Here is a 15,053-nt window from a genome sequence, read left to right on the forward strand (position 1 = left end):
ATTTTTAAGACGCAATGATTTACTAATGGGTGGAGTCACTGTTGTATTGGCTGGAAATTTTCGACAAACATTGCAGGTCATTCAAAATGGAACAATGGCGGATAAAATTAATGCATGCCTTAAATCATCACATCTTTGCAGGCATGTTCGCACTTTGCGACTAACCACAAATATGAGAGTTTCTCTGCATGGCAACACAATGGACGGTCAGTTTGCTGATCATTTGTTAAATATTGGAAATGGTTTAATGCCGCTTCATCCAGTAACTGGTCTCTTCAAACTCAGAGAAACACTTTGTAACACAGTTGTGTCTCAAAATTCTTTAAATCCCGGGCAACGCCAGGTATTCTGCTAGTAATTTAATAAAATGTCATAGGAGCCCTGCAGGCAGATGCATGTTGTAGGTGTGTTTGAGAGGAGTCAAAAAAAAAAAAAACCTCTTCTATTCAGGCTTTAAAATTGGTTACAAATAACATGCAGGAGATACTCGCTGAAAAACAGAACTAGAGCTGATCAGAGCATGTGAAAATTAAGCACAGAATGTTTCATATCAGACAGACAGCATGTGAATGTCCATAAAGTTTGTGGGGAGAGCTAATCCAAAGTGTAGGCAATACTAAATATTTAAACGAAAAGCATCACATATTAATGTTACTGTACAATTGGGCGTCAAATTAGCCACTATATGAAACAAGGTTCATATAGCCAACTTGTTTCTGAGTAAACTGGGAAACAAATATTGAGAATTATATTCAGTCATACAATGGCTGTAAAATCCATCCAAAGTGTTTCAGATAAAATTCTGAATTATATACCAGAAAACTCAGAATACACATGAAAGCACACATGTAGGGGCAGATACTTGCGTAGCAAACGTGCAGTATTCAATAGCATAGTGAAGTGGGACTCTATAATAATAATAAAAGGCAACTTTACAGTATCCAAATTCAAATAAAGGAACCATTCAATAAGGGAAATGTGTCCACTGTTAAAATGCTTAATTCTTGATTTACTATGCAGCACAATGACAAAAAAATCATATAACCAGTGATAGCGGCCCAATGCTTTTGAGGTGCTCTTTTATAGATGTTTGGTCAATAATAAAGAAAATATACCCAGTGCACAGAAGAAATTGTGGCAGATGCAGTGACCGTAAATTATTTTTAATACAACAGTTGACGTTACGTGCAGTTAAAACGCAATTTTGTCAAATTCTAAAACAAATTAAATACCTGCTTAAACGAAAACAATGCAAATTTATGAACAACCATAATATTGGAGCTAGAATAAAGGAATGCAATGAAATAATTATCAGCGTTGACCTTGATAACCACTGCTGATTGGCAAGTCTGCTAAATTCTGGGTGGTTTCAGAAGGCACATAGTCCCACGATAGTTTATAGTTCTGTCATGGAGAATATGATTGGTTCTTCACATTCTTGTCATATCATCAGACCGGTCCTTAATGGGGATCAAGATCCAGGGTAGGAAGGGCAATTTTAGCACACCGATTGTTGAAGAGCAACTACATTTGCGGTTATGTAGCACCCGACTAAAGCAGAGTCGCCATAAAGGTTTCAGTTGGTATAACGCATTCTGGTTGCAGGTCCTCACCACACCGTGACGTTGCACAAAACCAAATTCAAAAAGTCCAGAGATTTGGAAATATCAGCCTCAAACACCAGTCTGCTTTTTTTTGCCCTTGGTTTTAAAGCAATTAAGCCAAGCTTAAAGACCTCTCTCACAACCTGCACCATTACTTGGACTCCCAAGTTCTTTTTTTTTTTTTTTTTTTTTAACAGCCAGACTCGATGCTCTAAAACACATATCTTCTCCCAGACATATCAGGCTACGCTGCTGATTTGCCTGTCAAACAGCTTTTTATACTAACCCATCCCTGGCCAATTTTCAATTTGACAGATCTTCTTCAAATAGTTTATTTAGATATTTTTTCTGAGTGTACACCCAAAGTTCTCTCTTTAGTTTCCCAACACTATTATTTCCCTGTAGCTTTGCACACATTAGTTTTAGTGTTAAAATTGGCATTTTGGTAAACTTTTACAAAAAAAATAAATCTTGCTTTCTTTAGAATTCTGGGGAGGGGGGCGGAGTTGCAGCAAGACAGTGGTTCAGGTGCAGAAATGTAAAATGCGCATAACAATGTCAATAAGCACCTAGTTCACAACATGTTTGCATTGTGAATGTATTTTTTTTTTAGGCCCATCATGGGAACCATGTTTTGCTAATAAGAGCTCAGATGTCAAAATCCAGAGATTCTCCATCATCAATAAACTGCACTGATGACAGAACTGGACAATACATAGGAGCTATGTTATTATTAATCAAGCAATGTTTAATTGGGGAGGGGAACACAAAAACCCATACCAAAAACATCCCCACCCCCATCCCCCAAAACCCCAGATGTAAAAAAAAAAACACAGCAACTTTTTCAAAAGCAAAACATTGACATGCTAGCATGGAAGGCTGGAAAGTAAATAAAATTGTCATTTTAAAATCACAAAGGAAAATAAAAACTGATGCTTGAAAAATAATGCCCCAGGTCAGGAAAAATAACTATTACATGAGATTCAACGTCTCAAAAAGGGTGTAAATATTAACAACATTTTAGGTCAGTTTCCTAATGATGATACTATAAGATACCAATGTCAATTAAGAGATTTTAGTCACAGAGTAAACCTTTCCAAAAAAGCTAACAAGAACTTAAGTGACACTCACAGGTTATACAACACAAACTAAATGAAGTACTAGAAGTGGAGGGGGATGTATTGCTCAGCTCATCTGTGCATGGTCTTCAGTGCAGTTAGGAATGGAGCATGCTGTGATGAATATTAATTACTCTATGACCAGTGCATTCCAGTGGAACATGCTATTCTGTAGTCTGATATTTATCAGAACAAAAACAGAATGCACAACTGAAATACAACAAAACTGGCAATTGTGTGTGACGCATTGCCTTTCTTACTAATTAAGTCAGTAAACCTTGTTATAATGAAGAGTGTAGTAACTATAATAAAACTCAGGGGAAAGGTGCATAAGGAACTGTAATTCAATCATGTAATAAAGAGAATAAAACAAATTCTGCAAGACATGGAAGACAATATTAGATATACCATTTTGTTTTCTTTCATGTTCAATACAATGCTAATGTGAGAAATCAGTGTTTTAACTTATTGGCTGAGGATTTTCCTAGGCAGACAAGATTCTCGATGACTGATGTCCACTAATAGATCCTTTTATAAAACTACATACAATCTAATAAATTATAACCTGATAAAGGCTAAACCTGCAAATATGAATTTGTAGCACCTGTATTATCCTAGGTTAAATGTAATACGAAGAGCAAAGCAATATATGGAAACAGAGAAAAATACAACTCTACTAGTGGGTAACCACTGCTTGAAAAGTAAGCACTAATGAAGATGTGGTAACAATGCATGGCAATTAAACGCTGTACCAAAAGGTGAAAAAACAGAAGCAGCAGCCCACTTCCATATGATGAAGGTGCTGGGCAGAGAACAGCAGGAAATGCATTAGAACAGAAATGGACTAGCCCTACTTGTTTACACACCAGGATACTTGAAGTGTTTAGAAGAAAAACAAGAAGTGGGGTTCATTGTAAAAGTAGAGTGCACACAATGGTATGATGAATAGGTGATGTTACCATGATGAAGGGATGTGGTTTCTGGCACTAAGTGTGCGGTAGGAGGGGGAGGGGGAGAAGGGTGTCCCACATGGTTCCACAGCAGAGTTTAAAAAGAGAGAGGTTCTCAATGAAAATATGTAAACATATTATTCTAGATTGCAAATCACCAATATGACATATTTACTGTAGGTCTAATTCAATGGAAACCTAGTTACCTAAAATACTGGTAGCTTATTTAAATGTTAGCTCAAAAGAACGTTTACAGTTGAATAGGATACAAAATTAAAAAAATATATGGTAATGTTGCAAGATAACACACTCTCTTCATTATCCAGTTCAAGGGTAGACATTCTACTATAGACTAGTAAAATTATCATCAACAATGAAGGACAGTAAAGCTTATTTTTGTTCTCAATTGCTGTGGTCGCTCCTCCAAAGTAGCAGCCAGCATTCATTCATAACTGCAGAGTCTGATCTCTCCTGCTCCAGAGACCAGAGCAGTGCCGAAGGAGCAGAGAACCATGCTAAATGCAACACATTGTGAAGAGTGTTCCCAAGAGTGGAGAGCGATAGCAAACTATACCTGAAAGTCAGTTTTACAACCCCCCTCCCACATGATATGAGATACCAGAGCAGGTTTGTTGACATATTCAAAGATTAAACACATTTTACAAAGGTAAACAAAAATCAATCAACAAAAAGTAGTAATGATTCTTCCAATACTTACTTTAAAAAATAAATTCTAATTACCCCCACCATTTAACATGTGGTGGTCTCTCAACCTGTATTTAAACTGCAGAAAACATGCCAGCCATAGATCATGCTAATCCAGAAACCTGACAGATGACTAGATTTGGGGCAGATCTTTAGGCCTCATATCCAAATGGCATAAAATATATGTGTTTAACTTAAACACACACATATGTAAAAATGGATATAATATTAGAAACAATTGTTTCAGCTGTACTATACCCACTAATCGCTCACTGTTACTATGGTTTGCCAACGTTGCAGTAGTGCTGTTTTCTGGAACATTTCATGTTCTATGCACACGACTAGATAAGAGTAATAATACTGATGATTTTGTATTTATATTTTAAACATAAACAGCGCCCTGAATATAAATAAAAATCCCTGAGAACATTACGGATTTGAATTGTGCAACTAACTTTTTTGTGTTGGAAGGGAATTTCTGCAGTGTGTTCCCCAAAAAAATGTTGGCAGCTGGGTGGGGGCAGTGTAATGCTTTCCAATAATGCAAAATGTTATAGGTTATTGGCCACACGTGGCAAGACTGGTCAGACTAATGGTCACACGGTCACACGGTCACACACACACACACACGGCTGTAGTGCTCACATAGTGCCTGTTATATTGGAGAAACTGGTTTATTCTATTATAATATGACTCTGTTGGGCTCCAAGAGCTGGGTGGAGCACATGGGAAATATGTGCTGGGGAGAACAGTGGTAAAGTAATCAGGTACCCAGAAATATAGGCATAGTTATTTACCAAATCAGAGGAACTATGTTCTGTCACCATGGGAAGCGGTATGGACAACATATTGAATGGATGTAAATTTAAAGTGTACTCAGTACAAATCCTCACTGCCAGCATCTTTAGGTCCTATGCATTTACAGGACACTCACAAGAACATGACACTACGAAAGCAAACTAATGTACATAGCCATGCATATTAGTTCAATATTTCAACTTTCAAGAGTTTTCATTATTCCAAAGATCTGAATTCTCTAGGTTGTTTTGTTATGGAATATTTACAAAAGCATTACATTAAGATATACCACAGTTATAAATAGGTCACACTCTCCCATTAAAGTTTCTTCAGACAAAAGAATGTGTGATGGCACTAGAGCAGGGTTATACGTAGTTTAGGAGGATACATTGAATCAATATCTCTAAAATGAGCAATAGTTCCCGATATCACAGAGGAAATAGCTTTATTATAGGTTATGATTTATTTCCATAAACAGTTTATAAAGGACAATTATGCTTCAAAGAAATAGGTAGAATTCAGTAACATATCAGCAGTTGTTTATAGCATTTGTCAAGATATTTAAATAGTACAAAATTTGTCCTGTGCAACATTTGTTTTAATATTATCCATCTCTAAAAGAGCACCACACATTTGATAGTCATACATGGTTTTATGTATGCACACATAACCTTGCTGAATGTAAAAGCTTAGCAATTTGTATGTTTATAGTACACTAGAATAATAGGTGGAAATCTTGCAGAACCTTTCATTACAAATAAAGGCGAGGTGAACATGTGGTTTGGAAAATCTAGTCGTATTTGTTATACTTCACATAATATAATGAAACCAAATACATGGGGTTCTTCCACAGGTTAGAGACAAGTTATCAGGCCATAGTCAACTTTGAGCCAATATACCTCCTCCATTGCATCAAATGAATGTGCGTATAACAAATTGCCTGGAGAACACACATTGAGGGGGCATATTTTTCAAACAACTACATAATGGCTTTTCTATTTTCTCATACAACTTTCAACAAAACAGTCTCACGCACCATTAAATCTGCAACAAAGAGGACTATATAACCTTTGAAACAGTTTTTCTAGAAAACTACAAAGGCCAAACATGCTCATTTGGGATCACAGATTGACATTAAACCCTGCCAGAACACCAACCTTATGAGATCTGGGGAATTTGGAGGCCAAGTCAATACCTTGACCTTGTCATGTTCCTCAAACCATTCCTGAACAATTTCCGCAGTGTAGCGGAGTGCATTATCCTGCTGAAAGAGGCCACTGCCATCAGGGAATACAGTTGCCATTAAGGGGTGTACTTGGTCTGCAACAATGTTTAGGTAAGTGGTACAATTCAAAGTAACATCCACATTAATGCCATGAACCAAGGTTTCCCAGCAGAACATATCCCAGAGCATCACACTGCCTCTGCCGGCTTGCCTTCTTCCCATAGTGCATCCTGATGCCATCTCTTCCCCAGGAAAACAACGTACTCAACCGGACATCCACATGATGTAAAAGAAAAAATTTAATTCATCAGACCAGGTCACCTTTCCGTACTCCATGGTCCAAATTCTGGTGCTCGACAGTGTTCAGTATGGGCACTCTGACCGGTCTGCAGCTACCTGTGATGCACTGTGTTCTGAAATCTTTCTATCATAGCCAGCAAAAACTTTTTCAGCAATTTGTGCTACAGCAAGTTCTTTTGTGGGATTTTGACCAGACATGATAGCTTTTGCTCCCCACGTGCATCAATTACCCAGTCATCTGTTCCCTTTCCTTGGACTACTTTTGATAGGCGATACCCACTGTATAACGTGAACATCCCACAAGACCTGCCTTTTGGAGGTGCTCATCAAGCCATCACAATATAGCCATTAACAAGATCCTTACGCTTGTCCATTTTACTGCTTCCAACACATCAACTTCAAGAACTAACTTTTCACTTGTTGCCTATGACAGGTTTCATTGTAACTATATGATCACCGTAATTCACTTCACTTGTTAGTGGTTTTAATGTTGTAGCTGATCAGTGTACATATACACAGATACTGGCCACTTTAATAGGTACAACTTTCTAGCACCACCTTCTTTACCCCCAGAACAGAAACATTCCTTAAAGATTCTGGTTCATGTAGACATAATCGCTTCATACACTTGCAGATTTGTCAGGTGCACATTCATACTGCAAATATCCCGTTTCACCACATTCCAAAGATGCTCCATTGGTTTGCGATCTGGTGACCATTGAGTAAACTGAACGGTGCGCTTTGTGATATGGTGTATTATCCTGCAGGATATAGCCAATAGCGGATGGGTAGACTGTGGCCACAAAGGGATGCACATGGCCAGCAACAAAACATAGGTAGGCTGTAGCATTTTAACAATGTTCAACTGGTTTTAAGGGGCCTTCACATTCCCCACACCATTATACCACATGCAGTCTACACCATTGACACAAGGCAGGATGAATCCATGGATTTCCTGTTTGCACCAAATTTTGACTCCATCATCTGCATGTCACAGCAGAGATCGTTATTCACCAGACCAGGCAATGTTTCTCCAATCTTCAACTTTCCAGTTTTGGTGAGCCTATGCCCACTGCAGCCTTAGTTTCCTATTCTTAGTAGACCGTAGTGGAAACTGGTGTAGACTTCTGCTACTATAGCCCATCCAAGGTTTGACGTGAAAGATAGAGAGATATATATATATATATATATATATATATATATATATATATATATATATATATATATATATATATATATATATATATATATATATATATATATATATATATATATATATATATATATATATATATCTCTTCTGCCTACCACTGCTGTAACACATGATTATTTAATGCTTCCTGCCAGCGTGAATCTGGCCATTCTTCACAAACCCTGGAGACTTGTCTGTGACTATTGAGTTGCTACCACTTGACTCCCTAATTAATATGTACACCTGCATATCCGCTCATTAATGCAAATATCTATAGGTGCTACTCTGGATGAGATATATAGATATAGATACAAACCATTTTAAATTTGTTGCCAAGTGCAACATACTTGGAATTTCACCAACATTACTTTACATTAGAAAACAAGCAATGTGAAGACTTTCGCTTCCTTTTATACTTATCTTTCCTTTTAAGTATGTTTGCAGATTTTATTTTAACAGCCTTTGTACCCAACTTATGCTAAAGGGCTTAAATATTGGGATCTGCTTCTAATTTAGAGCCTGGAGCCTAGTGACTGTTTTTAAATTACTCATGTGAAAACACAGATAAAACAACTTTGCAACATCCTTGGTGGTCAGACATATGCCTCATGGCTGTATTTAATGGACCATAACAAATTACTAATCTAATCTGAGCTGAAAAACAAACAATGAGAACCCCCCCAAAAAAAAAAATCATGAAAAACAATGCAATGCGTGCAGTCCTGGTAGATTTCATATTTGCCAGGTTGCCATTTTCTTCTCATGATGTCTACTTCAGGCCCTACTAGCAGTGCACCATAGCAATATGTACGATACTATCTACACGGATTGAGAATGACTGGATAATGACAATGGTGCATCACCCACTAAGCTGGTATACATAAACTAAGAAAGTTCAAGTACAACATTGTACCAGGATGCTTAACATGCTGATCATTTCATATGCACTTTGTACTACTTCCAAACAATACCTAAAATAAAAAAATTCTAAAAAGTATTACCAAAAATCTAATTTGTATATAGTAATTTAAAATTAATCAGATTCTCACTGACTATGATTCCCAGCATTTTCATGTTTTCCAATATAATCATATTTCATCATTAAATGTTTTGTAGTATGGGGTATACTTTTCAAGTAAGCACTCAAAAAAATATATATACTTTTGCTAAAAATAATAAAAAAAAAACCCATAAATCCTATATAACTGCTGTGTATCAGGGAGGCATAGCCAAAACATCTGGTCCAAAGAAAAAGGTGACTGAGGAATACATTGTATTCCAACCACCCCAAGTGTACAAATGCTAGAAAGTATCAATTTAGTTAATTGGGGGGAGGGGTGGCAAACAAAAAAAGAAAAAACACACAAATGACATAGTATGCATCAATAGTATAGAAAAATTGATGCTCAATAGCTATTAAACATGTCACTTTTTTTTTTAAAAAATATTACTTTAAAAATAGTCAGCTGGTGTGATACTAAGCAGTGTTATGGCAGATGTATGTGGTGCGCAGCTGCTTGTCTATGTCCAGTACTTGGAATGAAAGGGAAGAATCTGCCCTCTCCTCAATGACGTCCCATCACTATCTCAAATTCAACATGTCAAAAACCCAAAATCAGGTCTTCCCCTTCATCTACACTCCCCCATTGTAGACACAGTGCTCTTCTCTGTTCCCCATGCCTACTGCCTGGGTGTCATTCTCATCTTCCTCAGAACCTACATCGAGTCCCTTGCCAACCATGTCACTTCAACCTTTACAACATCACCAGTATTAGTCTATTCTTCATCCTTGATGCCACCAAAACCCTAGCCCCCACTCATTTGTAAACTGCTCTTTTTTTCTCCTCTCGCAGTTCTGCTTCTTTCCTCCTCTGCCAATCCCTACACTGGTTCCCAATGCCCCTTAGCATTCAAGTCCTACTTCTTACCTACAAAGTCCGTGGCCTGCCCCCTCAAAGTGACCGCATTGAGATGCTATAGTGTTTTTACCATATACTTGGGACTCTTCAAAACTAGGAAGTAACCTTACATTCCATACTTGACTGTACAGAGACAGAGCGGTCTTCAAATTCCAAGAGCATCAGTAGGTGTACACTGCTGCATCTTCTATATACAGACGGTAAACATAAAAGCCCTTCTAGGAACACTCCCAGGGTACATTATTGAGAACATTACTGTGAAAACTGCTCGACAGGCAAAGAAACTTTTAATGGAAACATTTCTCATCTGCTTTGCTACAAGAATTGATAAAATTGCTCCATAAAATTAAGGGCCATTGGGCTGTGGTGTATACAACACCACACACACACCAGTGACCCCTCGCTACATTAGTGTGTTTGATCCAACCATACAAGAGGCATCTCTGTACAACGCAGTATAAGATTCACACCAATTATAAATACACAGGCAGCACATTCAATTGCATGTTACTTGAGACTGTTTATTTGCCACCATTGTAGTATCAAGCTGAACAAACCACCATCTAAGGGCAGAGCACTTGAATTTTCTGTTTAAAATCAGTCAGCACGCAGTGTGCGGCGGAGAGCAAGGGCTGGTGTTAGAGGTGCCTGTCCTACATGCCGATTCTCTGTACACTACAACTCCTGGCTCCCCTTGCAAGTGAACCATGGAAGTTCACTTGCAAGGGGAGCCTGGAAGTGAAGGGAGACAGAAATAATCAAGTAGCACCCCATATATTTTAAATGATGAGTCTCCAAGCTCCACAAATCATAAATTCTGTGCAAACACTGCCTCTACAACTCACTCATCTCCATCCACACTCCCTTGTTTTCCGCCTTGTTAATGACCACAGCTATAATGCCTCACTAACATCTTACTCCTGCCTCACAGACACTCGCACCCCCCCAAGCACCTCTTCCAGCCTCTGATGCTTAAAAAGCTCCTGCAAAACACACCTGTTCAAAGCTTACCAGTACGCCCACAAAAACTCCTACCCCACCCTCCCATCACACGTCATCCATTCCTCTCCCTTCTCTAGACTAAGCCCTTGTGTGCAGGGCCACCCTCCTCCTCATTTGCGCTCATTTACACATCCCTGCACCCCCAAGTACTACATATTCTCTATGTAACCCAATGCTTTTATCCCACATTAGGCAGTTATGCCCTTCCTTTGTACAATACTACAGATCATTTTGCCACATCCTGTATATGTTGTGTGCCAATCACATACACTTTTTCAGTTGGTCTTATTTTACTACTTACAGAATCTTTCCTATAAAAATGTGGTATGCAGTACTCACATGTCGTGTTTTATCATGCGACTAGCAGCAATATTTTACCATTTGTTTCACTCACAGCATCTATACACCTCTCACTCTGCTGCAAATTCTAAGGGCTTGCTAGCACTTATTTCTAGCTTTACCTCCAAAATGGAAGGAGAACAATTCCACCCTAAAAAAAAAATGTATATAAAATAATATGCCTACAAGTAAAATCTCACTTTACAAGAAAACAAAAAATAATCATGGTCATGGCCAGTAAAAAAAAAACCCCTCTAAAATGCAAGCACTATTTGAAAGTTTAGAGCTCAGCCAGCTTCATCCCTGTGTGCAAGTGTGATAAGTGTATAAATACCTGAATTCAGGTAACCCTGAAAGCAGACATTTCCTTTATTCTCCGGTTGCAAGTAACCTTTTTTGTTCCCATATTTTTCAAATGTACAGTGTAGAACAATCTACACATAGGACAGACGTTAATAATTATTGGAAATTTTGCATTGAATGAATCTAATGGCTGTTGTGGGCTATAAAAAAGTAATTCCCTGAACAGATGTCTGATGTGCACTCTTACAGCTGGGTCATCAATACCATTCAAACTTGCTGCACCCATATCATTAATATTAGTCTGTGTGTGCTTCTATCTTTGCCAATACACCTTAAGTGGTCATTATTTGGTGCCGAACTCCCAGTATACATACCTAAAACGCAATGCCAACACATCTATGAAATTGTATGCGGTTTGGTGACACAAACGCTCACTCTAATCTTAAATGTGTGTAGATTATCCTCTGACTAGATGTAGCCAAAGTCAGAGTTCCACTCTCAGTTAAGGGCACACTACGGACATAATAGAACAATTTGCTTCACACGCTCAGATTTTAACCCTTTAGGATTTACAGTAAATCTTAAATCTAGCCATACGCATAACTTTCTTTTAAGAAGTCACAAACGACAGGTCCATTAATAACTAGCCAACAAAAATTGTTTTGATTTAGATACAATCTTATGAGATGGAATTTTATGCAATATTTGCACTGAAGATTTTATAAGCAGGGAAAAAAAAAGTGTACATTTACAAATATCCAGAATACTATAACATATATGATTATAGGTTGTTACAAAGGTCTTCCTAATAACCTCTTGTACAAGGATATCCCACACCGATCTCCCTATATGTTTCCTGTAGGATTTATCATTGTGGGAGTAGGTGGTGTTATTTGTTGTCATTGTAAGTGTAACGGTCATTTTTATTGCATAGATTGTTGCTTTATTCAGCATCTGTAAACTATTACAGGCACAGAATTCTTTATTCATAACGAAAGAATCTTGGCATACACAGTTTGTGCGAAAAGCTTTACACAGTGCTGTGGAGGGAGAAAATAAAAAACAAGAGTAGATGTGCAGAAGTTGTTCTTTTAACCTAACTAAGCCTGTCCCCCCACACAGCCCATGAAACCCTAAAGACTTCAAAGAAATACAACAGTGAAGGTAGGTATTAACAACTATGGAAAAGGGTAGAGTGGTTATAAACCTGGCCTCTCTAATCGCCTCCTTATGTGCCTGGAACATCTTGACGTTGTTCATGTTGGACTGCCAGTACTTCACATATCCACTATGGTCAGCAGTCAGCATCCACATGTCATTATGGGACCAGGTCATAGCTCGGACTGGGCTGTCATGAGCCTAAAGATAAAAAAAATAAAACAAAATCATTAACCTAAGACAACTAAAACCAACTGCTTCACATAACCCTAACACATCTTAGAAATATAACCATATTCATAACTTATTCCTAAACTTAGAACAGATTGAAATTAAATTTTTATCTCTTAAAGCAAAACATTTTGAAGTCCTACAGCATTAACTATTAGTACTGGGGCTTTTGAACCATAATGACATCAGCAGGCTGAGGCAGCAGAAGGCATCTGACAATACGCCCCACTGCAGTCTGCTCTGCAACGCACTACTTTATGTACGATAGATTTCATCAGACGTCACCACTCCGCACACAGGAAGGGGGTCTCAGAGGAGCAACCAGCAGCAATTTTTTATTAAAATGGAGTTCAGGTTTAAGTAATTTGAAGGGATATATACCATTTATAAATAAATGGTGCAGATGATGATTTAGATCAGCTGTCAACACAAGATTCCATGAATGGTGGTCATACTTTTTTAGAATGAAGTATCCCAGTAAACAAACAATAAAAATGTTTTGCTACACACATAATTAGAGCTCTTTTCAGCCCTAAGAAGGCTATTGCGTGTGAAGGAAACTGACCTGTAAAATAGTCTCAAAGTTAAACGTTAGCCCATTCCATAAGGTGAATTCTCCGCTTGAAGCTCCAGTTACTAAACGGCGGCCCTCAGGAGTCCACTGCAATCACAAGAGAATAACTTGGCATGTACTTAGGAGACACCCATGTATATAGAGCACTAAATCCCCCCTCCCCCCAACAACAGCTTACATGCAATATCAAAGTCTGATACGTACCCGAACTACAAACACAGGGCACTTTACTTTGTTGGTAGATGTACGGACAAACTTTGTAGTCACAGCATTCAGAGGATTGTTAAGCATCCCAATGGGAGGAACCAACTACAAGAAACAATTTGTTTTAGCTGCATTAAAATAATGAGATTACAACACCATCTTCACAATTATTTTGTAATGTACACAGCTGCTTCCAAAGAGTATCATTCCAAGATTACAATGATGCACAGCCCCAATAAGTCACCAAAGTGTACATTCAAAGATACAGATGCATGTACTGAAGGAAATGTATTTTACAATTAACTGCCTCATTACGAATCTTGTGTGGTCATGCAACTATAACGTTGCTTTAAAAAGAGAACTCACCAGCAAGGAGAGGTGGTTTTATAGACTTATTCATAAATATATCTACATATATCTATCTTGTAAGAAAGGTTACTCACATCATTATAGTATCCTGCATCTGGCTGAATGGCTCTCATATCTCGCTGATCTCTCTGCCATACACGATTCTGAGAGAAGAAAAAAAACTTTTTATTGGAAGATCTGAGGCCCTAATGTGTCTGGTTTATGTAGTTTGAAATCAGAAAAAATGGGAACCAAGATACAAATTATCAATAACAATTATTTTCTAATATACAATATACACAATTCTAGAGAAAACATGACAGATAAAAGTGCTCACAGATAAACAAATCAGCCATTTCCTCTTCTTTTTGGTTTTAGCCTTCGGAGATTGCAGCTCTCTAGCAGCTACTCCGCCCCAGAGGGTTTTCTAGATTAGATCTGACAGTGTCTGCCAATACCTGTAGAACATTGTGAAAGTGCATGTGTTGCACTGGGCTTACAAGTGTGTCAGAACTGTCAAAGTGTGCCTCACCTCCAGGTACTTGATGACAGAAGGATTATAGTCTATTGTCTTGCGATTCACAGCTTTCCGCATGCGTTTGCCATCAAAGGTGAGCTGTTGCATGGCTTGTTGTTGTGCATAATCTGGACGTTTGTAGAACAGCTGGCGGGGAGCCTGGTGCTGGAAGCGAGGCATGTGAAAGAAGCGCGGTGGGGAACCAATCTCGGTCGCCATTGTGATGTTCAGTGTGGGCAGGGAGGACCTTAAATTAACAGAAGGTACCAAATCAATATTAGAAAACAATTATTTTTTTTAAGTAGGTTGCTTTAAACAAAAGGGCTAATTGTAATTTTCAGATATTAGTGGAAAGATTTCAAGACCAGTAATGATCATAAGGGAAGCAATTTATTTATGCACAGTATACTTCCAGACTGGAAGGCAAAGACGACAGCAGAAAGCTTAAAATGGATAAGCAAAATACATGGTCGGATGAGCTAGGTGACTGCAAACAAATGTTTAAAAATCGTTAGTATTTTTCATACCAAGATAGGACATATTATAAACCACAGTCAAATCCTAAA

General features: G+C 38.0%; 1 protein-coding gene and 1 long non-coding RNA gene across 3 annotated transcripts in view; both read right to left on the reverse strand.

The window, feature by feature from the left end:
• LOC142143738 (uncharacterized) overlaps window positions 1-15,053 on the reverse strand; it is a 713,023-nt gene that overhangs the window by 161,790 nt on the left and 536,180 nt on the right. The gene's annotated exons all lie outside the window — the stretch shown is intronic.
• The window catches only part of WDR33 (WD repeat domain 33), a 63,596-nt gene that overhangs the window by 41,260 nt on the left and 7,283 nt on the right, over window positions 1-15,053 (reverse strand). For both annotated transcript variants that reach the window (XM_075201825.1, XM_075201824.1), the window contains exons 2-6: window positions 14,503-14,734; window positions 14,066-14,134; window positions 13,623-13,727; window positions 13,410-13,505; window positions 12,663-12,814 (exon numbers count right to left, since the gene is read on the reverse strand). In XM_075201825.1, coding sequence (XP_075057926.1) covers window positions 12,663-12,814; window positions 13,410-13,505; window positions 13,623-13,727; window positions 14,066-14,134; window positions 14,503-14,706 — 626 coding nt within the window. In that variant the 5' untranslated portion in view covers window positions 14,707-14,734. The remainder of the gene's footprint in view (window positions 1-12,662; window positions 12,815-13,409; window positions 13,506-13,622; window positions 13,728-14,065; window positions 14,135-14,502; window positions 14,735-15,053) is intronic.

Source organism: Mixophyes fleayi, chromosome 3 (assembly GCF_038048845.1).
Source record: "Mixophyes fleayi isolate aMixFle1 chromosome 3, aMixFle1.hap1, whole genome shotgun sequence".
In the NCBI taxonomy this organism is placed as follows: Eukaryota; Metazoa; Chordata; class Amphibia; order Anura; family Limnodynastidae; genus Mixophyes; species Mixophyes fleayi.